This window comes from Rhinatrema bivittatum, chromosome 4, assembly GCF_901001135.1.
Source record: "Rhinatrema bivittatum chromosome 4, aRhiBiv1.1, whole genome shotgun sequence".
NCBI lineage: Eukaryota > Metazoa > Chordata > Amphibia > Gymnophiona > Rhinatrematidae > Rhinatrema > Rhinatrema bivittatum.
Window position 1 is genome coordinate 450001179 of NC_042618.1, and position 26300 is coordinate 450027478.

A 26300-nucleotide genomic window follows, 5' to 3' on the forward strand; every position below is an offset into this window, starting at 1 on the left:
TACAGCCTACCATAATCTATTGCATTTAGCTATGCCCCAGCAAGTCATTCTCTGGACACCGCAAGATAAGGAGGGGAGTCAGAATTAGACTTTGTAGTAGAAAGAGATTGCTGTAGTGATTATGGATCATTTTAATGGCTAATAAATGGCAGAGAGGCAGTCAGCAACCTCTTTTTGAACATTGGTCCATCCTAGAATAATAGTTGTGTGACATTCATCCAGAGATCATAGTTAAACAGTAAGGTTTCCTAGAGTAAATTTATATGAGGGGATTAAATGCAGAGACTATATAGATTCATGGGCTGGGAGAAAGGAATAGTGAGTAAAGAAAATAGTAAGAGTGGTTAGAAAGACAGGGAGTGAAACCAGTCAGAACTGTGGGTGGCTAGATATTTGAGAGAGAGAGAGTGGTTGACAGTACTGAAGATTACAAAAAGATCCAGGAGCTTGGAAGTGAAGTCATCCATGATCATAGGACTTAAGTGGTCACTGGATTGTTGATGAGGGCAGTTCATTCAAATGGGCAGAAAAGAAAAACAGAGCAGGATTGTAAAATAGGAAATAAGCAAAGAGAAAAAGTATGGGTAGAGTAGAAAAAATATATAAGGAGCCTGGACATAAACTGGAAAAAGGGCAGTGGTTGGAAAGACCATGGTGCAATTTATTCTTGCCTGATAATTTCTTTGAATCCAGTCAGACCAGTCCAGATGAATGGGTTAGGCCCACCAACCAGCAGATGGAAACAGAGGACAACAGGTTTGCTGAAATCACCCCTTATAGGCATCTGTACTGACTTCAGCTTGCCAGTATTATGTGTAACAAGCTAACTCCAAATTTTAAACTACTTTCAACTGATTTTTAAATGGTGCTTCAATCGCTTTTCTCTGGTTTGTATTATTGCAATGAACCTTTCACCAGTTTGCCTGCTTATTCAGTTCGCCCTTTACAAATTATCCAAAATTTTGCTGGCAGGCTATTAACAGGAACACACATACGTGAACACATCACCCCACTTTTGCAAATGGCTCCCAATTTCATTTTGGATACAATATAAGCTCGCAATTACTATTCATACCCTCATTAATAATATTCCTGCAGCATGGATTGCAGCAACACTAAAAATGCATACTCCATCCAGAAATTTATGCTCCTCTAGGCCTTGCCTTTTAGATTCTCCCTGTCTTCGGATAGTCTATCTTGAAGAACTAGGGAACATGCCTTCTCCATTTCCTGCCCTTTTTTATGGAACTCTATCCCAAAAGCGATAAAAAAACAACAGCAGAACCAAAGTTTTTCCGAAAAGCTCTTAAAACCCATTTATTTCAAAAGGCATTTTCCATCTAAGCAATATAAAGTCATCTATATTGACAATAGTTGGGTCTATCAGCAGTATAGGAAAATTGGTTCTTGCCTGCTAATTTTTATTCCTGTAGTACCACAGATCAGTCCAGACCGTGGGTTGAGCCTCCTGTCCAGCAGATGGAGACAGACAAAAACTGAAAGGGTATCTTATATCCTGCATCCCTTCAGTATAAATGTCGTCAAAGCAGATAAAGATAACTAATATAAGATCAAGCAAGCAATAAAGAACTGATAAATTGAACAATTCAAAACTCTGTATATCCACATTCATCTAGTAGATGCTTCCGGTGCCTTAAAGTTATGATAGGAAGTCGAGGTATCCAATAAACTGTAAAGAAAATAACTTCAAGCGGACGTAACAGACAGTACATGGGAGGGAGTCTGGACTGATCTGTGGTACTAGAGGAACGAAAATTAGCAGGTAAGAACCAATTTTCCTTTCCCTGTACGTACCCAGATCAGTCTAGACCGTAGGATGTTCCAAAGCTTCCCTAAACAGGGTGGGACTGAGACAGTCCCACTCGAAGCACCTGCCGCCCGAAGGAGCCAAAAACTGGCGCCTGCACATCGAGGCGATAATGACGAGCAAAAGTATACAGAGACTTCCAAGTAGCTGCTCTGCATATTTCCTGCGGAGAGACGGACTGACTCTCCGCCCAAGAAGTAGCCTGAGAACATAACGAGTGGGCCTTCAAGCCCTCCGGAACCGTCCGGCCCCGACAGATATACGCTGATGCAATCGCCTCCTTTAACCAGTGAGCAATCGTAGCCTTAGAAGCCTTGTTTCCCCTATTTGGACCACTCCAAAAGACAAATAGATGATCTGAGACTCTAAACTCATTTGTAACCTGGAGATATCACAGTAAAACTTGTTTGACATCCAGGCACCGGAGGCCACCACCAGACTGGTCCACAATTTCTTCGGAAGAAAAAGCCGGGAGGTCCACGGACTGATTGAGGTGAAAGGAAGACACAACCTTCGGCAAGAATGACGGAACCGTCTTGAGTGAGACCCCAAAATCCGAAAAACGGAGAAAAGGTTCCCTACAGGACAACGTTTGAAGCTCCGAAACCCTCCAGGCGGAGCAAATAGAGAGATGTTCAAGCCGACTTAAGGCTTGAAGCTGCCTTAAGTCGGCTTGAACATTCTCCTTCCCCGCAATGTGAGAAGCTGCTAGACTATCCAGGTGCCGTTTCACCCAGGCGAGGAGCTTGCTGGCTTCCAGAGCCACCAGGTGACTTCTGGTGCCCCCTGCCGATTGATATAGGCTACCGTGGTGGCATTGTCAGAGAGCACCCGCACCGCCTTGCGATGGATCAGAGGGAGAAAGACCTTGAGTGCCAGGCGAACTGCTCGGGCCTCCAGGCGATTGATGTGCCAGCAGGATTGAGCTGGGGACCATAGTCCCTGCTTGGCCCGAGTCTGACAAACTGCACCCCAGCCAGATAGACTAGCATCCATCGTCACAATGATCCATTGAGGAGTCTATAAGGGCATCCCCTTAAGGAGGTGAGCGAGCAAGAGCCACCATTGCATGTCTCCGATAGTAGAGTCTGAAAGTGGAAGGACCGTCCGAAACTGCTCAGACACCAGCTTCCAGCGGGACAGCAAAGCTTTCTGTAACGGACACATATGCGCAAAAGCCCAAGGAACCAGATCAATAGTGGAAGCCATGGACCCCAGGACCTGAAGGTAATCCCAGGCCGTGGGTAGCGAGAGCGAGAGAAAATTGCGCACTTGCTCCATGAGTTTGAGCGCCCAAGTGTCTGGGAAGAACACCTTTCCGAGTCGTGCTCCCAGAAATTCCAGGATCTGGGATGGCTGTAGATTGCTCTTGGAAAAGTTGATTATCCACCTGGGTGAGGTCAGGAAGGCCAAGACTCTGTCGACCGCCACCCTGCAGAGAGCCTCCGACTTGGCCCGGATGAGCCAATCGTCCAGGTAAGGGTGGACCAGAACTCCTTCCCGACAGAGAGAGGCTGCCACTACCACCGTGACCTTGGTAAAAGTGCGTGGCGCTGTGGCGAGGCCGAAAAGGAGCACCTGGAACTGGAAGTGTTGTCCCAGAATATTGAACCTGAGACACTCCTGATGGTCGTGGCATATCTGTATGTGCAGATAAGCCTCTGTTAAGTCGAGCGAGGCCAGAAATTCGCCTGCGCGAACCACCGCAATCACAGCCCTCAGGGTCTCCATTTGAAAATGGGGAACCCTGAGAGCCCGGTTGACTCTCTTGAGATCCAAGATTGGCCGGAAGGATCCGTCCTTTTTGGGAACGATGAAGTAGATGGATCCATCATTGTTCTTGAAGATTTAATAGAGTTTGTGGATCGCCCCCCTGCTGTTAATGTTGATCTTATCAATGACCCTCCACTTCATATCTCCCAAGGCGAAATCAACAGTCATTCAGCCCAGGATGCCTCCTGTGTCCTAGTAGAATGGACTTGTAGTCCCTTTGAAAATGGGAGGACCTATACAAATATAAGCTGCCACAATGGCCTCCTTTAATTACCATGAGATGGTACTGTTAAAAGCTTTACTCCTTTTATTTGTTCCATCAATCAGAAGAAAAAAAAATGGACCTCTGAACATCATCAGTGACCTACAAATAGCGCAACAGGATCAGACAGGCATCTAGCAAGTTGAAGGTTCTTTGCGTTCAGAACAGAATAGTCCAAATTCCAAAAAGCGAGAAATTCCACAGTCTGACTGAGGTGAAAAACAGATATCCTCTCTGGTAAAAAGGAAGGCATCGTGCACAAAGACACCCCATCCTCTGAAAAGGAGTCCTGCCAGACACTTGAAGCTCTGAAATCTTCCTGGCTGAACAAATCGCCTCTGAAGGATCATATGCTAGAGGCAGTCTTTCTAGAGACACTCTTTTTCAACAGCTCGTACAGAAGACCACTGAGAATGTGCAACACCAAGCTAAGGTTCCACGGGGAAACCCCTTGCCTTATGGGAGGACACAAATGCTTCACTCTGCTCAGAAATTGAACCACATCTGGCTGTGAAGCCAGGAGTACCTCGTGCACCTTATCTCTAAAACAGCCCAAGTCTTCACCTGAACTCTTAGAGAATTGCCTACAAGCTGTTTTGAAAGACTGTTCTGCAAAAACAGACCAGGATGCAAGGCATAGATGTTCAAACAGCATAATATCCTTCCCGAGGCACCATGTCTCAAACATTCTTCACACCCTGCTTTAGATCAGTGAAATGGAAGGTCTCGGAGAGAGTAAGATGGCCACCAACTAAGGCAGACGTGCAGGAGGTGAACTCCGCTCCGATTCCTAATACTTTATTTCCTCAGCCTGTGCCGCAGATCAATGCCGCACACTAAGCGGAAGGCCAAGGTAAGGGAGATTTCAACTTCATCTCCCTTACCAGACACATCGTAGCCACGGATTTCTAATTTCTTCGCGTCTACATCTGGGACGCTGCTGGAAGAGAGGGCTGCTGCAGACGCCGACTCAGAGCGGGAGTCGGCTCTGCTGGCCGAAGTAATATCTTTGAGCCCCGGCTCTCCAAGCACTCCCTCTCCACCTCAACATTTGAATTCATCAAAATCCAGAGAGGAAGAAGGTACTTCTGAAACTACTACTGGGGAACTATTGAATAAAAATGTGATATCCTCCCAGACGAGGCCTACTCTCCCTTTAGTATCCAGGGTCTCTGGTAATCTTTTAGGAACTACTTCTGAGGTCTGAGAAGTGGAATCCAGGCTGTGGTGGGTAAAGAGCCCAGGTCTGCAGTGAGTTCAGTTTTCTCTCTGAACCCTGCAGAGATTACTTTAGACTCTTTATGGTTTGCCATTAAATCGTTGGAAACCGCTATAGTTAACCTTGACTCAGATAACTTTGGAGTCCCATCAATGTTTTTCAAGTATAGAAAGCTCTATTTCTACAAATAATAGCAAGCTGGAGACGCTGGAAGCTCGGATGGTGAATTTGGAAGCATGGCAGCAAAAATTTGCAAGAATGGATATAGTAAATGAGAAAAAGTTGGAAAGTATTGAAAACTTATTAAAATATTTAAATCTTAGAGTTCTCAATTTCCCACAGGTGAAAATGATAACAGCATACGATATGTTCAAGGAATATCTGATCCAGGTCTTAAAAATGCCTCAGCAAGCATTATCTGTAATTTCAAAAATTTATTACCTTCCTTCAAAAGTTAATTTGAATATCACTACTGGAAATAATCCAGCAGAGGCATCTCTAAATCTGACAGAGTGCACGTTGGAAACTGTGATCTCTTTTAGATCAAAACTTCACGTCTCTTTCTCATTTCCATCAGATCGAGATGCAGTCTTATGTTTATTCATGCGACATCGTTTGATAACTTTCCATGGAGAAAAAATGTGGATGTACCCTGATTTGGCTAGAACTACTCACAGAGGAAAAAATTTCTTGGAATGAAATCAGAGGTGGGAACTATAAGGGGAAAATTCCTCCTTAAATTTTCCTTTAAATGTGAAATTTTGCATTTAAATCATAAGTATGTCATCTTTGAAGTTTCACAACTCCGTGTATTCCTGGACTCTCATACCCCAGATGCCACAGCTATGGGCTAGGAGGTTATAATGTTAACCAGATGTTGCCTCTTTATTACAATTATGTACAGGATCCTTGTTCCTCTTTCTTTTTGCCGCTCATTGCAATTACTCTCCCCATATTTCCTGGTGGCACAGATAAAGTGATATGTTACCTATAAATAACTGCTATGAAAATTATAATATCTGTATTCTATAATAATTTGCTGTATTTTGGAAAATGCATAAATAAAAAATTTTAAAAAAAAGGGAAGGTCTCCTACCTTACAGTAAGGTGGTAATGACTTCCTCTGAATGGCCTTTTCACTGCAAACAATTCCTTTCAAAAGCCATGAGATAAAGCAAGCCTCCTGATCCAAGATTGATCCTTGATGAAGTAACTTGGGAAGATGCCAGAATCTTAGAGGGCTGTCCACCACCCAATTTATTATGTCCGCGAGTCACAGCCTAAGTGACCATTCTGGAGTCACAAGGGTCACCCACCCACCCTCCCCAGCTGAGTCTCGATACACCTTAGTACCCTTCCTTCTAGAGACCAAAGAGGGATTACTTACAACATAATCCCAGACAGACACTTGAGAATAAGAGCATCAAGGCACTCAGCTCCGACCTTCCGCCTATGACTGAAAAAGCGGTATGTTATGGTGTTCTGCTTCGATGCCATCAAGTCCCACTGAGGACTGCACAACCACAGTGCTCGGGAGTCGTCATCATTTCTGCCAGCTCGTATTCTCTGGAATACAGTATCTACTGGCTGAGCAAGTTTGCTTGAACTCTGTGCACACCGGCGACATGTGCCGCATTCAAAGCCACCTGGTGTTGATCCGCCCAGCGGCAATGCTTCTGGACATGCCAAGACACCATGAGACTCTTGATCCCCCCCTTGGAGGTTGATATAAGCTACCGTTGTTACATTACCCAATAGGACTCTCGCCACTTAATTGCATGACTGTGGAAGAAAGGGAAACGCTTTGCAAATTATTTGTTTCTAAATTGATAGACCACGAAGCCTACCCCAGTGATCACCAATCCTGTGCCGTTAGCCCCTGTCAGACTGGCATTGGTGGTTACTTCCCCGCCCCCCCCTCCCGTACTGAGATCTCCAATTCCATACCCCGCATCAAATTGGCTCGCAAAAGCCACTTGGGGGGGGGGACTGGAACTGGATTCTCTTTGCAGTGATAGTTGACACTGGAAGCCCTTTGACTCAGGGGGTCAGTGGGACCGAAGCACTATCTGAATAGGTTGCATGTGCCCCGAACTCCTAGACTAAGAGAAGACACCATAAGACCCGAGTCTTGCAAAACATCTCTGGCTATGGATACTGCAAGATGCAATAACCTATTGACTTGTACCTACAACTTCAGCACACTCTTCTCTGGGGGGACCACCCTGACTATAACGGTAATAAAGTGGGCCTCTTAGGCACGTTAGTGTCGGGATCTGAACTAGGTCACTCTTTGCCAGATTTACGACTCAGCCCAGAGTCTGCAACATTTGCATGACTCGTAGAACCTAGTGCCAACAGAGCTTTTTTTACTTCGTCTGAATGAGCCAGTTATCAAGATAGGGATGCACCCAGTCTCTCCTCAGCCAAAAAAACCAAAGAGACAACCTTATGCCGTGGAAAGATTTATTAATTTATTATAATACAGAGCCCGACTCCGGCCGAGTTTCGCCAATTAAGGCTGCATCAGGGGATGACTTCTGATGGCAAAAGAAACTACTACAATAGAATATACTTATGTAATGTTATCAAGTCAAATTTCAATCTTGATCCTGCATATAGCTATCTCCACTTCACGAACTGGCAGCGTATCACACTCAAAAGCATTACGAGGACCTGTCTTATTGCGGTTGAGAGATTGCAAAATATTATAGACACATCGATTTATTCTTGCCTTATTTCTACATACTTTTGAGCGTGATACACTGCCAGTTCGTGAAGTGGAGATAGCTATATGCAGGATCAAGATTGAAATTTGACTTGATAACATTACTACAAAAGAATATACTTATGTAGTTTCTTTTGCCATCAGAAGTCATCCCATGATGCAGCCTTAATTGGCGAAACTCGGCCGGAGTCGGGCTCGGTATTACAATAAATTAATAAATCTTTCCACGGCATAAGGTTGTCTCTTTGTTTTTTTGCCTTGGCTACGTTGGACCACCTTCCGATTTGCTTTATTGGACCTTCCCCAGTCTCTCCTCAGACATGCTGCGGCCTCTACCATCATCACGTTGATGAACTATCTAGGCATCTTAAGCACAGTGAAGAAACTTCTGATGGCCCCTCTGTATGGGAATATGTAGAAACACTTCTGCGATGCTGAGGGAAGCTGCGAACTCCCCCTCTGCAAACGGCCGCAATACCCGGGTCTCTGCCCAGAAACACAGAATCCTCATCACTGCATCCATCTTCTGGAGAGCTGTAATAGTCACCTTCCTTCTACAGAACCACAAGGTACATGGAATATCTTTCTTCACCCCACTCCCTGAAGGGCGTGAACTGCTTTTCATTTGCCTTTGGAGGCACAAGGGCAGATCATGTACGCTTTACAGAGTGGACAGCAAACTAAAGCATAGCTGTCCCTGAGGACTGCTAGCACCAACAGGTTCATTATTTAACTTGGTCCACTCTTTGTAACAACCATAGGGGCAAGCTGCACCCCACTACTCTTAGGGAAGATGGGACCCTCCACATCTCCTTATGCGGACTTTTCTCCTTTGCCGCCCCTGACTGGTGGTTTCCCTGAGTGGACTTACAGGATCCATGAAAGTGCCTTGGCAGAACCCTGCCTCTGGGAGGAGTAGCCCCTGCTTGGGCAATAGCTCCTCGCCTCTGTGCTTGCATGTGAAGCTCTTCTGAAGACCTTCTAGTAGGAGATTTACTCATTCTCAGTCGTGCTACCAAAGAGAGTATATCTCGGCACCGGTTTAATTGTAAGTGGCAAATCCCTCGCCTTCCAATTATCAGACTGGGATTACGATACCATCTTGTGACACAAGAAACAACCTTTTGTTCAAAGGGTCCCTGCCCGGTTTGCTGCCCCTATGAGCTCAACCATGTGTTCCCTTGGGGAAAGATTCCCGAAGCCTGAGTCTAATCCATGTCCCCTTCTACAGTAGTACACGTCAATTTGGGAATAACTGGAAGACCGAATGGAATACAACTGAAAGTCCAACACTCTGAACTGATAGCCTTGCGCAAGAGCAGCAGAAATCCTAGAGGATGGATACCTTAGAAAACTGCCTTTAAACTGCCAAAGAGCAGAATTTCTATCTGATTCATCCTACACCCATCCGAACCCTCTCCCAGGGACATGTGATAATCTCATAATCAGTATTAAGCCTTCCTCTTAGCAAATGAAAGAGACTTAAAATGGCCACCGGACCTGTTCCTCTTAGGACTCCCTCAGAGCAACAGGGCCAGAAACTGCCACCTTCTTATAACTGGCTACTCATTGGCCCCCAGGTCCTGAAGGGGGATCTTCCCGAATAATATTCTTCCTCCTGTACACCATAACTGGAGGCCCGGAATAGAACAAGCCGAGCATGCGCCATAGCATTTAGCTTCCTGTGTTTAGTGGGAGCGATCTTAATGGTGGAAACATTTGCAGTGGCGCCGACTCAACTCCTCTGGCTCATGGTGGGAGTGATTCCATGCTGCCGCTGAGCAGAAACATTTACTCCAGTGCCGCGATACTCCTCAACCCACTCTCAGCAGGAGCTATTCCAATAGTGCTGCCCTACTGTAAGAGCTTGCACTGAGCAAGAACACTTGTCCTGGAACCGCAGGACTCCTCTTCCCAATCTCAGCAGGAGGCGTCAAACATGGCACTGCCAAAACGCTTGCTCTGATGCAATGAGACTATAGTTCTTGCTCCCAGCAGTAAGTATTACAGTGGTCTCTGGTAGAAGACGACTTGTGACAGCACCCACCTTCCCCAACTTTACAGCATCCTGTGCATCAACCCCCACTCTCACAGAGATGTCCTACATCCAGGATTCAAAAACACAAGAAGAATTGGAAAACAGTGGGCTCTGGCAGAATAAGGCCTGTGAAGAAAAGATACCCACTGTTACCCCTACATAATGCTTTTTCTGCATTGGAGAATGAAGAAACATCAGCAAATAGATATGGAAGTGAGTTCTAAAAGGGAAGTCACCCAGTGCACTCAGAAGCCCTGCAACAGAATCAAATGTCATAAAAGAAAACTGCTTCCGCTGGGAGACTCAATCATTAGAGAAATCAATATGGGAGTACATTTTGATGGTGACACAAGAATTGAATGCATTCCAGGATCCTCAGCTAGTAGAAATGCAAACCAGATAGTCCAAGTCATTGAAGAAGAAAGTAGGAATTTTGATATCAGTGTTATCCATCTGGGGACCAATGACCTCAATTGAAATGGTATACAGGAAATACAAAAAGATTTCCAAAATCTAGGAAAGATAAGACACATTGCAAAGACTATTGCCTTTTCGGAAGCATTACCTGTTCATGGAAAGGGAAATGAGAAGCTATGCCATATAAATAATTTCAATTCCTGGCTCAAAATTGATGTACAGAAAATGGTTTTTGATACATTGGAGGCTGGGGTCGTGTATGGAGTAGTAAAAGGCCATATGGTAAGGATGGCCTACATTTGTCTTTAGCAGGAAGAAGTATGCAAAGTGAGAAATTCAGAGCATATATTATCAGACATTTAAATTAAAGAATGGGGGTGGCAGGAGATGGCCAATGAAATGAACATGTCACCCCCAAGCGATACAGGACGTGGGAGGAGAAAAAGTCAATTAGCACAAAAAAGCAGAAAAGGTGCATATGAAGTATAACAAATCAAAGGAAAAAGATTGGAAAGCTATGACTACAAATGCTCATAGTTTGGGCAATAAAATCCCAGACCTGCAGGCCCTAATGGTAGAGGTGGACTTGGACGTTGTTGCTGTCATGGAGACATGGTTCACGGATTCTCATGATTGGGATACAGCCATACCAGGCTATAACTTGTTAAAGGACAGAGAGGACAGAAAAGGGGGAGGAGTAGCGCTTTGTCAAGAACAATATCCAAGCTACTGAACTGCAAGGAACGTGAAGAAGCATTATGAGCCATCCTAAAAAATGATGGTTCATCCATTTGTTCTAGTGTGATTTACAGGCCTCCAACTCAAACGGAAGAACTGGACAGAGATCTGGTCAAAGAAATTCAAAAGGTGGGAAAGAAAGGAGAAGTACTGATTGCCCTGTCAGCTGATCTGCAGAGCCACAATGAAGTGCACTGGATTTCAGATCACTCTCCAGGCAGAAGTATACCAAGGGCCACCAACCCCCTACTCACCTATACTCGACCAGGAGGTTAGCCTTTGCAGACCTAAGCACTCCTGGAAGTCACATTCCATCACACATCACACAACTGCAGGATTTGCACATCTATCATCTGCTAAAGAAATACCGAGGGTCTGCAGATGGCATGCTATCTTAAATAGCACCATGTCAGTAAAACGTTTCTTCTCTGTCTCCATCTGCTCGTAGGGAGGCAAAAACCCATGTGTCTGAACTGATCTGGGGTATGAACAGGAATAACCAGATATTTTGCTCCAGGCTTCAAGTGCAAAGAGTCATCCAAACCCTAAACCCCCAAGTCAGAATCCCTTTCCTGCAGGTGCTGAGCCAAATGCAAACCTGATCTAGCCAAAAGATACAATCTGAAGCACCATACTAGCAGCTTCAAAGGCCAGCTTGAGGATCAATTCGATCTTCCTATCCTGTGCATCCCTTTAAGGCTGCATCTCTTATTGCAATGATAGTCCTCTTGATGACAGAATACATCAATGTGTCCATCTTAGGAAATCAAAATCTGTTTCTTGAGCCACCAGCAGGTATATAACTTAGACAAAGAATGCCCCTCTTTAAAATTTTCCTCTGTAGAAACCCCTTCCAGATCACTCGAGTCCTTTATTGCCTTATGAAGGGGAAAGACTTTAGAGCAGGGCTTCCCAAAACTGTCCGGGGACTCCACAGCCAATCGGGTTTTCAGGATATCCACAGTGAACATGATTGAGAAATTTATATATCATGGAGACTCAGCATATGCAAATATCTCATATATATTCATTGTGGATATCCTGACTGGCTGTGGGATCCCCAGGACAGGATTGTGAAGCCCTGCTTTCGAGGAACTTGTTTCTTTTTCTCAGCTATATGTAATGTCTACGTAGACTATGAAAAGAGGAATTGGATTCAGTCAACAACTAAAAAGGACACTGAACTGTACAGTCTGGGAAAACAAATAAGCATAGGGATAACTTGCTTGATGCGGCGGTTACTACCCTTAACCAAAAAGCCTGATACTACACTTCTGAGGCAACTCCAACATTGCTCTCTGCTTCAACAGCAGGGGGTGAAAGGAAATTGGAGTCAGAAACTAACAAGTGCCCTGACCTTGGCAGTCTGAGTAACTGATAAATATGGGAAACTGATAACTATGGGAACTTGCTGGGCAGACTTTTCTGCTGTCACTTTCTATGTTTCTATTTGAAATTAAGGAAAGCTCCTCTTTATGCAAAAGACAAAACTATCAGGCCGATACAGTAAAGTGGGGCCGCGGTTACCCTGCTCCTAACCCGCTTTCTACTCACTTTCCGGCCGCATTAGCCCTTCCCGCGATACACTATCCCCTTTAACCCATCCTTACCACCTCTTTAAATCCCCGGGTAACCCCTTCCGCACGCGGCATGTATATTAAATGTAAACGATCGAATTAGCTATTCCCTCCCATACAGTAACGCGCGCCTCTACTATCGCTATTTTACCCTGCCGTTTTGCCGCGCATTTAACCTGCTAACTTACCGCCTACCCTTACCCCTGCGTTAGAGGCAGGGGTAATGGTAGACGGCAAACTTTCCCCCAAAAGGAAACCTTTAAAAACCTAAAATCCCCTCCTCCCGAAGCGACTCAACATTACTTTTTGTTGTTTTCTTACTTTTTGTTGCTTTCAGCTCCTTCCCTTCTCTGCCGTCCTCCGGAGGGGCAGCCGGCAGCGAAAGCGGCTTGCAGCGTTCCCTCGTGACCACGTGCAGCGTCTTTTGAGAGGAACCGGACTCCTAGCGCCTCCAGTGCCCTGGAGGAAAAATCCTCAAAACCCCCCCCCCCCCCCCGGAGAACCCAGCTGGGGTTGAGAGGCACAAGTACTGAGTGAATCCCCTTCCCCAGGGCAGTGCCCCCGACAGGGGCTGCAAGGTTGTGAGGGAAGCGAAGCGTACTTTCATTGGCCTGAACGCCCGTCAATTTGGGCGCTCCAGCCAATGAAAGCACATAGACGGGCGCGCGTGACATCACGGCATGCATCACGCCCGTCTATGTGCTTTCATTGGCTGGAGCGCCCAAATTGACGGGCACTCAGCCAATGAAAGCACATAGACGGGCGGCGCCTCCTGATTCAGGCGTGAAAGCCCTCGGCCTCTGCTCAGCATGCCAGCTTAGGGCCACGCACAGCGAGCAGCCAGACTCCCTTTGTGCCCAATGTGAGGAGGCAGTGGGCGCCTCGGGCCAGGACCAGTCTCAACCGAGGTTTGTTGACAGTTCCCCAGGGGCCACCCCGGATCTCGCGGGCAGTCTCGAACAACCTGGGATCCCGGGGGACCTGGTACCCCCGACGACTTGAGACCACTTCCATTTCCTGGGTGGATCTCTTTAAGGGGATCCATGCCTTTGTACAGATGCAATCAGCTTCCCGTCCAGGCCCTGCTGTTGCTGCTGCTGCTCCTGTTGCTGCTCCAGCGGATCCTGTCCCTGGACCTTCGCGCCCTTATCGTGGGCAAGCACACCCGCCTCCGGGCAGTCCGGTTCAGGTAGACCCTGATGTTTCAGAGGACGACTCAGAACCCTCCGAAGAGGGGGAACTTCCCTCGGGGATTGAGCCATATCGAACCATGAGGCGGTTCTTTCCCAAGGAAGATCTCTCCGACCTAGTATCTCAGTGCCTGGAGGAGTTGGATATTGCTGGCCCCAGCACTACGGTGCCATCTACACAGAACCCTCTGCTGGAAGATCTTCGTCCTACAGCCCGCCATTTTCCCTTCTTGCAAGCCGCACAGCAATTGATAGATCTGGAATGGGCTGCACCAGCGGCCTCATTCAAAGGGGGTCGGGGCCTGATAGGCATGTACCCCCTGGATCCGGCAATCAAGGAGATGCTGGCGTGCCCTCAGGTGGACGCCTTGGTTAGCGCTGTGGTCAAGCGTACTACCATTCCAGTTGAGGGGGGGCGGCCCTCAAGGAACCTCATGACAGGCGACTGGACGCCATCCTGAAACAGACTTTTGAGGTGGCAGCTCTGTCTTTGCGAATCGTAACCTGCTGCACAGTGGTGACGCAGTCCTGTTTGTCACAGGTCAGGAACAATGCTCCAGCAGCGGACATGGAGTCCGCTCTCTCGTTCCTCACGGATGCCGCATCTGACCTAGTCCGTACAACAGCCAAGGGGATTTCATCTTCTGTAGCTGCCAGGAGGCAGCTCTGGATACGGAACTGGTCAGCCGATGCTCCTTCAAAGACACGCCTCACCAGAATGCGCTTTAGGGGTTCTTTCCTGTTCGGCAGCGGCCTCGATAAACTGGCCAGTACATGGGGTGCCTCTCCAATACCTCGACTGCCGGAAGACAGGTTCAAAAGGAACCAGCGCGCCTTTCCTAGGCCTTCCCGAGGCAGAAGCTCCCAACGCTTCTTTCCCTACAGGGGTCGCTACCAGGCACCTCGTTCTCAGGCCAGGAGCCAGTCCTTTCGGACCAAGCAGCAGAAGAGGGGAGCCGGCTCGGGTTCAGGGCCCGGCCGCGCTTCCCAATGAGAGTCAGCCGATCCATCCGGGGGACAGAGCTATAGGGGCAGGTTAACCCTCTTCTACCCCAGATGGGTCGAGATAACGTCGGACCAGTGGGTCCTCGCCATCATCCGAGAGGGGTATTATCTGGACTTCCATCATCTCCCTCCGGACAGGTTTGTGGAATCTCCGTGTCCGATCCACTAGAAGGCAGCATTGGAAGCTACCTTGGCGAGGCTCCTGTCCTTGAGAACCATACTCCCGGTACCTGCACGGGAAATGGATTCTGGGCATTATTCCATTTATTTCATGGTACTCAAGAAAGAGGGCACTTTTCAGCCCGTTCTGGACCTCAAGTCAGTCAACCGATACGGGTCCCGAGGTTTCGCATGGAAACTCTGCACTCAGTCAAGAACGCAGTACAGCCAGGAGAATTCCTCACGGCCTTAGATTTATCAGAAGCCTACCTACATATCCCGATCCATCAGGATCATCAGCGTTACCTACGCATCAAGGTTCTGGGACGACACTTCCAATTCCGGGCTTTGCCCTACGGGCTAGCCACGTCGCCGCGGAGGTGATCGTAGTGGTAGCAGCGGCGCTCAGACGGGAAGGAATCCTTGTCCATCCCTACCTAGACGATTGGCTAATCAGGGCAAAATCACGAGAGGAGAGCCATCGGGCAACCAACAGAGTGATCGCCCTTCTGGAAAGCCTGGGATGGGTAGTCAACTTAAACAAGAGTTGCCTACAGCCTTCCCAATCTCTGGAATACCTGGGAGTCCAGTTCGACACCCAGGCAGACACAGTCAGTCTCACCACCAAGAGAAGATTAAAACTTCAGACGCATCTCCGGTCCTTGATGGGAGCCAGCCGGCCCATAGCTTGGGATTATCTGCAGGTTCTCGGCCTCATGGCATCCACCCTGGAAGTAGTACCCTGGGCAAGGGCCCATATGAGACCTCTACAACACTCCCTGCTCTCTCGCTGGAGCCCTCGCTTCCAGAATTATTCCATGCATCTACCTCTGCCAGCCAGAGTGCGGACCCAGTTACAGTGGTGGTTGCAGTCCAACCACACAAGCAGGGGGTCGAAGATGTCCACCCCCACGTGGACTCTGCTCACCACAGATGCCAGCCTGAGCGGATGGGGAGCACACTGCGAAGAACTCACCGCACAAGGGCGGTGGAACAGAGAAGAGTCAGGGTGGAACATCAACCGCCTAGAGGCACGGGCGGTCCGGTTAGCCTGCCTGCAATTTGCTCACAGACTGCGGAACAGAGCAGTCAGAGTGATGTCTGACAACGCCACCACGGTGGCATACATCAACCGACAGGGCGGAACCAGTAGCCAACAGGTGTCCCTCGAGATAGCCCCGCTGATGGCTTGGGCAGAGGTGAATCTTCAGGACATCTCCGCCGTCCACATTGCCGGAAGGGACAACACCACGGCAGACTTCCTCAGCAGAGAAAGCCTAAATCCGGGGGAATGGCAGCTGTCGCCCACAGCCTTCCAGATGATTGTGGATCACTGGGGGATCCCGGACAAGGACTTACTAGCGGACAGGTCCAACGCTCAAGTACCCAGATACTTCAGCCGCAAGCGAGATCCGTTCTCTCACGGGATTGACACCCTGGTTCAGCCATGGCCTCCAGGGATCCTGCTATATGCCTTTCCTCCGTGGCCCCTGCTGGGCACCCTTATCCACAAGATTCAGAAGCACCGGGGCCTAGTTCTTCTGGTGGCACCAGACTGACCAAGAAGACCTTGGTACTCAGACATGAGAAGACTACTGGCAGGGGAGCCCCTTCCCCTGCCTCCGCTCAGGGACCTGCTACGTCAAGGTCCCATCCTTCACGAGGTTCCAGCTCAATTCTCTCTTACGGTCTGGCCATTGAGAGGGCTAGGCTGAAGAAAAGAGGTTACTCGGAGCCAGTGATACACTCCTCTGAGCTCGCAAGTTCTCCACAACCTTCACCTACGTACGGATCTGGAGAGTATTTGAAGCCTGGTGCGACACTCACGGCACCAATCCGCATGCGACCACAATCCCGATTGTTTTGGATTTCCTGCAAGATGGGCTTCAGAAGGGTCTCTCCCTAAGCTCCATCAAGGTTCAGGTGGCTGCGCTGTCTTGCTATGGTCCCAGGAGGGTTGGCAAGACCATTGCCACGCATCCAGATGTTTCTCGCTTCCTGAAAGGAGTCAAGCACGTTCGTCCGCCACTGAAGTGGCCAGTGCCTTTGTGAAACCTCAACATAGTTTTGGATTTCCTCGCGGGATCCACCTTCAGACCTCTTCGGGGCCTGTCTCTCCGTTCTCTCACTTTGATGATGGTGTTCTTGCTGGCTGTGTGTTCAGCACGCCGCGTTTCGGAACTACAAGCACTATCCTGCCGTGATCCTTTTCTTAGAATCATTCCAGAGGCTATCCATCTTCGCACGGTTCCCTCCTTCTTGCCGAAGGTAGTCTCACAATTTCACCTCAACCAGACCATATCCTTGCCAACCACGGCAGGTTTGAAGAAATCATCAGAAGGGCGTTTGTTTCGCCATGTCGACATCGGCAGATTGCTGCCTGGATATCTGGAAATGACAGAAACAGTACGAAAGACTGCTTATCTGTTCGTCCTTCACAGCGGGAAGAAACAAGGAGAAGCGGCCTCACGGCCCACTATCGCCCGCTGGATTAAAGAAGTCATCAGAGCGGCCTACATAGAGACCGGAAAGTCACCGCCTCTACAAGTCAAGGCGCATTCTACCAGAGCCCAAGCAGCATCTTGGGCAGAATCTAGGATGCTGTCGCCTGCAGAAATATGTAAAGTGGCGACATGGTCCTCCCTCCATACCTTCTCCAGATTTTACCGTCTGGATGTCCAGGCCAGGGAGGACACAGCATTTGCGAGGGCAGTCTTACACGGTCCTCAGGTAGCCTCCCGCTCAGTCCGTGAGTAAAGCTTTTGTACATCCCACTTGTTCTGAGTCCATCTGGCTACACGACAGGAAATGGTGAGTTTACTTACCTGATAATCTCGTTTTCCTTAGTGTAGACAGATGGACTCAGCATCCCGCCCAGCTGCCAGTGTACATTGGTTTCACCGATTCAAGGTAAGCCTTATCGCTTCTTACATGGGCGCGTCCACGCTACCAGGTGTCGACGCCTTCCGGTTGGGAATGCTGGCGGTCTCCAGCTACTATCAATCGGTCAGGGGAATCCTGTTTTCACTATTTCATTGATCGTCAGTACCACATATATCCATAACAGCTTTTGCAAGGAAGATTACTGAAGAGCTTAACTTCCTGTCGGGGTATATGTACCCGTGCTGACGTCAGATCCGTCTCCAACTGCTAACACGAGCACACTATACCCACTTGTTCTGAGTCCATCTGTCTACACTAAGGAAAACGAGATTATCAGGTAAGTAATCTCACCATTTTCTGTCCAATACCCTTCCTTTCCTGGCTCTCTTGGACCTTTTAGTATCTACTGGAAAAGTAAAAGCCAGAGTGGACTTAGAGAACGAAATCTACCCCATGGAAAAGGCTGTACACATGCACCTTTAAACTCCTTGGACAGTGCAGCCTAGGCCAAGGAGGCTAATATAGAGGAAGGGGCTGAGGCAGCCCCCAAACTAGCTGTCACTGCAGTTGCTCCACTGGTTTCCTGAGGCTGCTCCACAGTAAAGATGTCTGCCACGGCATTCCCCTCACAGGCGGGAAGCCATGGCTTTAATGTGCTCCAACCGAGATTCCCTCAGAGCCCTAAAATCATCCCTCTGAAGCATGCCATCCAATTCTAAAAACAGAAATAGCATAGCTTTAACACCCCCACCTCACCCCTGGGAGCTATCTATGCATGCCACAGGAGCAGCAGCCATTAAATAAAAAAGCTAAAGCAGGGACTGAAGGGGAAAATTATTAAAGTCACCTGGACTCCTCAGCACCACTGCAGCATTCTCCACAGACTAAGGCTGCCGTCAAATCCCGCCCGCTTACTACAGTCTAACTGCTTCCTCCCTGTTTTTTTGTTTGGTTTTTTTTTACTTTATTGCCAAAGCAACAAAGTGACTCAGTGCCTTGCTTTTTATTTTATTTGTAAGGCACTAGAAGTATTGGTGTGAGAGAGGGACCAAATACTCAGAAGATTGGTAGCACCCTGGTTCTGATTGTGCTTAACTGTGGGGAGGGTCTTTTCATCTCAAAAGCTGCCGACCCCAAATCCAGAGTCCTAGTCCAGGGCTATGCTCAAATGAGGGAGGGAAAGTCTTTCATCTCAGGAGCTACCCATTAAGATCTGATTCACCCAGCCTAACCAGGCCTTAGTTCACAGCACGGGATGCTCCTCATCTGCTGGATATAGAAAATACTAGCAGTAGGAGGTCAGCATGGATGCTTATAAGGGGTGATGTCAGCAAACCAGATATTCTCTGTCTCCATCTACTCGTCCATGGGCGTAACCCATTTATCTGGACTGGTCCAGCTTGATGATAGGAAGCATGGGATTTTTGGTATGGGGATTAATATTTAATACAGCACTTATTTGTGCAATTCTGACTGGTGAGCCCGTTCAATGTGGATTACAAAACCAAATTGTTGTAGCATACCATATAAATGCGTAAATGCATCCAAACTATATAGAGGGACAAAGTGCTTCTGCCATGAAGAGCCTGCACTTTGAGGAGATGGCAGAGGGGGGGATAACCTGTTCCAGCTCACATCAGAAGCAAGACTGAATGCAGGCTTCAAGTTCAGTAATGCTCTAACCACTCAGTCATTCTTTCACCATAAAAAGTGCAGTTGGATAAAATATTCATGGCTAAAGTACTTGGGGTTAAACTAGTAAAGATAGGTTTCCTCTATGAAGCCAACACTGGGTACGCCTATACTTTTCTTGTCAGTTAAAGTACCAGCTGCGAGAGTCTTGGTAGAATTTCTTGAACTTGCTGTTAAGCAGCCCCAGATAGCCTAGAAAGGTCAGTAACAATGATCCTATCATTTTCTTTGTGTAACATGCCCGTCAGTACCTCTTGAAGCACTCTGTAGTAGGCTGAGACCAGTGACAACCGAGAGAGAAGAGGACATAACAGAAGGGCCTTGAGAGTAAAACAGGGCTTCCCAAACCTGTCCTGGGGACCCCACAAACCCGACTGGCTGTGGGGTCCCCAGGACAGGTTTGGGAAGCCCTGATGTAAAAGATTGTGGAGACTGGGAATATGCAGTCAGATAAATACAGGTGGGATAGTGATGGAAAAGTAGCAAAAGGGGAGTTAAGGGTATTTTTCTTTTCATATGTGAAGTTGAAGTGAAAATCTTTTATGCAGTTATACTTTAAACTTGGATTTTAATCATTTAACTTTATAGGAAGAAATTAAAAGGTTGAAAAAAGAGCTGGATCACTTTGACCCTTCATTTTTTGAAGAAATTGAAGATCTGAAGTACAACTATAATGAAGAAGTTAAAAAAACTATTATCTTGGAAGAGAGATTGAAGTCCCTTTCAGAACAGTTTGGAGTTCAAGTAGATATTCCTGTCAATGTTTCCACTGACTGAAGTGATCAGCCTGAGATTGGTGGCAGTGATCAATCTAGGCAAGGCCATTGTCTTAAATACCTATTTTGGTGCCCATCTTGTAGCCCATATGCGTGGAATCAAAAATGTATACAGGACTTAGTTGATTTCTGCCTTCATCTCGGTGAGTGGAATAAAACTGGTGCAGATGTTGCAACTTATTTATACCAATTCCATTGATACTGGCATGCAAACTACTATTGCAGTGTTTTATGGAAATTTCTAAGCACAGGACTATAAATGAAACCTGTACTAGTTTTTAAAATCCTCTTATAAAAATAGGTAGTTTATTCAGGTGAGGTTTGTGTTAGTGCTGCTATGTGCACATCCACAGCCCATACACCACACCAACTGCATTCACTGCACTCATTCTGTTCATACTCATCTCAGCACAGGCCTTACGCTCCGCTTACTGAATATCCCAGTCTGTGTCAACCCTACCACCAAGAATACCTCTCTTTCCCTGTGCCCTACAATTAGGGAAGATATATCTACTGTTTTGTCCCAGGCTCTTTCAGTTAGCATATTGATAGTAGCCTGAATCACATCTTATTTGGTTTGCACTTGCTTCGATCATTCTTCAGCCTTGATGGGGAAAAAAAAGGGGGAAGGGCGGGGTGAGGAAGCTCTGAAATTAAGATAGCATAGGATCATCATTCATGGCCCTGGGATATTTATTTCTGTTGCTTTTGCCCCTGCTCCTCTCAGAAGCCCTGGTCTCAATCTAGCTGGAATATAGTCACTATGCTCTCTATTCCAGGATGGTGGGGTGTTTTCAGTTAGCCCCAATATAAGCAGGTTTAATAGCCAAACTCAAAGTGCCTATTTGCTAGGTGCAGCACTGCAATTCTGTCATAAGACAGACCATCTGCAAATCCTTTTATCTTGTCTTAACAAATACATGCCATATTTCATGCTGTGAAATATTGGCTGCAGCGCTACACTCATAGTTTTGATACAATTAGGTGTATGTGGTTGTGTGCACATATTTTGCACACTTTACTCCTAATTTAACAACTTTGATGGAGACAAAATATACATACAAATGCATGCTTTTCCAAACAAATTCTATGTTAAGGCATTAGCTCTTACTCTGCAATGCAGAGAGATGCGTAGACTTAACTCATATTTGCTCAACACTGGCAATGTAACATCTGGTCAGAGGTGGAGTAGTTTGAGACTAGATTAAGTCTGTGGGGCCAGGGTTCCTGTACTCTTATTTATAGGCAGATAACCCACTTTGTGCATAAATCGTGTTTTCAGCTCATAAAACATGCTAAATATATTTATGTGTACACAATTTTCAGTTTAGTGCCTTTTTAAAGCCCCTGTTGCATTAGCATACCATTTAGCTGATTGCATTAGAAATTAACCTTTATTATGCACTTGAATAAAGAAAAATGAGCACTAAAGTTCAGCACAAAATTTTTTACTCATGTTTTATTACATTGGGCTCTTAAATAATAGGATCTATTATCGAGAACATAACCCAGTTTGAAGAAATATGCACTAGAGTATTTTTGTAGATTTTATTTTAACAAATCTATTTTTGTAGTTCTGGAAAATGTAAATAAAAATAGCTCCACATCCATGGAATAAGTGAAGATCCTGTATAATTTATTTTTTATGTGTTTAGTTGCTCATTCATTTTACATATAGTAATTACATGTCTTAAAATGAACTCATGACCAAGCAGCTCTGTTAAACAATACTAGAAGCCTATGAATATTTTTTTCACCATGGAGAAACATTGTATTTCTAACTGGATGCTGCATCTTAATACCCAGCCCCTCTTCAACAGTCAGTCATGTCAACTTTGTAACTATTTTAAAAATAGAAGTATGTGCAGTTCTCAGTTTGTTATACATGTTTTCCTGATGCAATATTGTTATAGTCTTCAAAGAATGCACTGATTCGCACTATAGTATTCATTAGGGATGTGCAATCATTTTTCCCGAATTAGGCAATGTCATCGAAATTGCCTAATTTGGAATGGTTCAGGAGAACCGAAAAACAAGTGAATTTTTTCCGAAAAATTCATTTTTGAGTTAGTGCACACTAACCCGAAAATCGGGGCTGCCCCAGAAAAAAAACCCTGAACCATGGGAAAAACAAAATTCCCGCGGGGGCGCCCTGAAACAAAATTTTTACATGAAGCACATCTCTAGTATTCACAATTCTTAGGAACTGATGACATTCAGGCCAATACAGAAAACAGTGTGCTCGGCCAATCACAGTTTGGCTCCACGTTTTAGACGCACTATTACCCCTTATACTGTAAGGGGAAAAATGCACTTGGAAAACCTGCTGCCAATCTCCCTCCCTCTCCCCCCCCCCCCAAACTAATAGCACTCCACATGCAAATGCATGCTGATGAGCCTATTAGACGCCCGGAATACTGAAAGTAAAATATGTGGCCAAGCCCACATTTTACTCCAAGAAGTTAACGCCTGCCCAGGGAAGGGGTTAAGTTGGAAGCGACCCTGAAAAGTGTGCAGAAAAGCAGAAAATTCTGCTTTTCTGTACACCCTCAGACTTAACATCCCAGCGATATTAAGTTGGAGGAACCAAAAATTAAAAATATTTTTTTTTTCAAAAACAGACACTCAATTTTGCAGGCATCCATTTTCCAAACCCATGGCTGTCAGCGGGTTCGAAAACAAGACACTGGTAAAATTAAGCCTCGGTTGTCGGACCCACTGGCAGCCAACCTCTTCTGCTAATGAGGCACTAGGGATGTGCTATTGTCCGTAACGCCTCTTTATTAGCACCGGACCTCATGTAAATACAGAATCATGCGCCCTGGAGAGGTGCCTGGGCGTGTGTCGTCAGAGTGGGTGCTCAACTTGGAGTGCTGGCTCTCCCACACCTTTTACTGAATCGGCCTGTAGATTTTTTTCTAGTGTACTATGGTAGTTTAATTCCAAACTGCTATAACCCCATGAATATTGCATCCAGAATGTTTTCAACATACTATAAAATAAAGGTTACTTACCTGAACCAGGCATTTTCCGAAGACTGTAGGATGTAAGTCTTCACAGGTGGGTGCTGTCATCAGAGCAATGCCAGACAGAAGCTTTAACTTCATAGCTTCTGTATAGCCTTTAGTTCTACTAAGTATGTGCAGGATTGTCCTATGTCACAGGCATAGTGTCAGGACCCTTTCTGTTCTTAAATTTAAAAAGAAAAAAAAAAAGCCAACTCCTAGTGGAGGCGAGTGGGTTCTTGCAGAAAACCTGTTACAGGAAAATAACTCACTTTCTCCAGAGACACGCAAGATGTTAGTTTTCACAGGTGGGGAATCTCTAGCTACAGAATGGTTTTAATACAAAAGGAGAAATACAACATGAACAGTGACAACAAGCCATTTTGAAAATGTATTTAAGAAGGATACCTGGAAATAAAAAGAATGGGCTCTGGGAAAATGGAGTTGCATTCTAAACCTCAAATAAATCTTTCAGAATGGATTGACCAACAGCTGTGGCAGGAGTCTCTATCCCAAACAGCAATGAGATGTGAATGTGTGGCGTGAACTTCACATTACAGCTTTGCAGATCTCTTTGCCATGGCTCTAATACCACAGGTCTTGATATGCCCTTCTACATTCAAGCCTGCCCAGGTTAAAAACAGGAAAAAAAACAAAAGCAATATGTTAGACTGGGTATTTGGCTATGGCAATTTCAGGTCTACTTGGGTCAAAAGTAACAAAAAGCTGGGTGGACTTTCTAAGGGCTTCAGTTCACTCTAGATAGAAACCCAAGGCTCTTTTGCAATCCAAACTGTGTATGGCCTGTGGACATATGGCTTGGGGAAAAAAATATTAGAAGGCCAATTGAATGGTTATGGTGCAAATTCGATACTATCTTAAAAGAATTTGGTATGCCTATGCAGAACCATTCTATTATAAAAACAAATCTTTGTAAAAGTGGCTAAGTCATTAGGGTTTGGAGCTCACTGTGTGCTAAAGTGAACGCAACTAAAAATATGACCTTCCAGGTCAGGACTTCAGCTCACAGGAGTCTAATGGCTAAAAGGGGAGTTTTCATCAGCCGGGATAGTATCATGCTGAAGTCCCAAGACACATTAGGTGGTTTTAGTGGGGGCCTTTAATAAAAGCAAGTCTCACATGAATCTGACAACTAATGGCTATACGAAGATAGGTAAAAGTGGTAAGTGCTAATTGCACTGAGGTGAAGAACCCTAACAGATGGACTTGTTTACTAAATGTTTTCTCCCATTCTGAATCTATGGGAAAAATGTTTAGTAAATGACCCCCAGAGTTAATTTTGAAACCAAACTCAGAAATGTAAAAGGTAATCATGCAGTTTGTGCGTGGAGCAGAAGAAAGGATCTAGGACAGGGCTGGCTAATGCCAGTCCTTGAGAACCACAGCAAGCCAGCTTTTCAGGATATCCTCAATGAATATGTATGCGATGGATTTGCATACAATGGAGGCAGTGCATTCACATCTCTCTCATGCATATCATTAAGGATATCCTGAAAACCTGGCCTGTTTGTGGCTCTCGAGGACTGGAGCTGGCCTCCCCTGATCTATGACCTTATCCCTCACACCAGAAGGCAAACATCCTCCACTTTAAAACCAAATGACCTGCCCATAGAGGTTCTTCTAGAAGCCAAAATGATCCAAGACATCTCATCTGGCAGGTTCAAGGGACCAAGTATTACTCTCAACATCTAGGCTGTGAAGGCTAAGGACTTTATGTAGGGTTGGAGAATCATTCCCCGATTTGTTTAGTGGGTGTGGGAGAATATCCCAACTGAACTGGATCCCAGATGGACAAGCCTTGAAGAGGGAACTAAACTGTCTTAGCCAGCATGCGCTATTGGAATCATAGTTCCCTTGTTTCTTTAGAGATTCAGGAGAATTTTCATCACTAGAGGAATAGGAGGATATACCTACAGAAGACAAGGCTCCCCAACCTGAGGATAGGACAACCAAGGATAGTTTGTCCTTTGACCTTCTTCTCAAACAAAAGAGACTTTCTTGTTCAAAGGAAAAACAAACCCATGTTGGTTGTTCCCTATTCACAAACTATCTGGTTTACTACTCCCCTGTCCAAGGACCCCCTGTGTTTCCAGGTACCTGCTCAGGGTGTTCTCCTTGTCTGGCAGGTATGTGGCTCTAAGGGTCTTTCTTTGTGAGATAGCCCAGTTCAACATCCTTATTGCCTCCCAGTACAAGAGGTACAATCGTGTTCCCCCTACTTGTTTAGGTAGAACATAGCTACCTGGTTGTCAGACTACAGTGACTGTTGGCTGATCTCTGAAAACCTGTAGAGCATTCAGAATTGCCCTTACCACTAGCAAATTTATCTGATCAAGATTTTCCTAAGTAGACAAAAGTCTTAAGCATGGAGCCCCTGTACACGAGCTCTCTATGCAAGGCTATATGTTTCTGTTAAAAGTACAATTTGTATGGGAAGAATTTGGTAGGGATCAGCTATGAGGATAGTGAGTCCCTCAGCTGTTGGTTGATTTGGATAACCCATCTCTTAAGAACTTGAGTGGCCTACAACCACTATGATCTTAGGGTCTATTAGCCTCATCTCATGCAAAGACATATCAAAAGGTGTTACATGTACAACTCAGGCAAAGGCCTTTCTGTATCTAGTAGAGCTCCTATGAGCTCAGATGAGATTTGGGATAATTTATGATGAATCCTAGCAACTCTAGTACCCCCAATGGCTTTGCACACAGATTAGTTTGCACCTTTCTAAGAAGTATTCTTGACTAGCCAATTGTCTAGACATGGAAACATATGCACTGCTAGGCATTTATTTATAAAATGTATTAATCGCTTTCCAATTTTATGAGAAAATTTTCCAAAGCAATGTACATGTTTAACTATCACATAATTTTATAGCCACAATGAACAGACCTGCTGACTCAGCCCTCAACTCCCTAAACCTTAGGAGCATACCAAGTTTTAATTCAGAAGCTCTGATAACATCAACCATGTTTTTATTTTACACCAA

The 26300-nt window shown here is 46.0% G+C and overlaps 1 protein-coding gene across 2 annotated transcripts in view; it reads left to right on the forward strand.

Moving 5' to 3' along the window:
• CEP290 (centrosomal protein 290) overlaps positions 1-21900 on the forward strand; it is a 557889-nt gene extending 535989 nt beyond the window's left edge. For both annotated transcript variants that reach the window (XM_029601651.1, XM_029601650.1), the window contains exon 53: positions 20098-21900. In XM_029601651.1, the coding sequence (XP_029457511.1) occupies positions 20098-20286 (189 nt within the window). In that variant the 3' untranslated portion in view covers positions 20287-21900. The remainder of the gene's footprint in view (positions 1-20097) is intronic.
• Positions 21901-26300: the final 4400 nt, after the last annotated feature.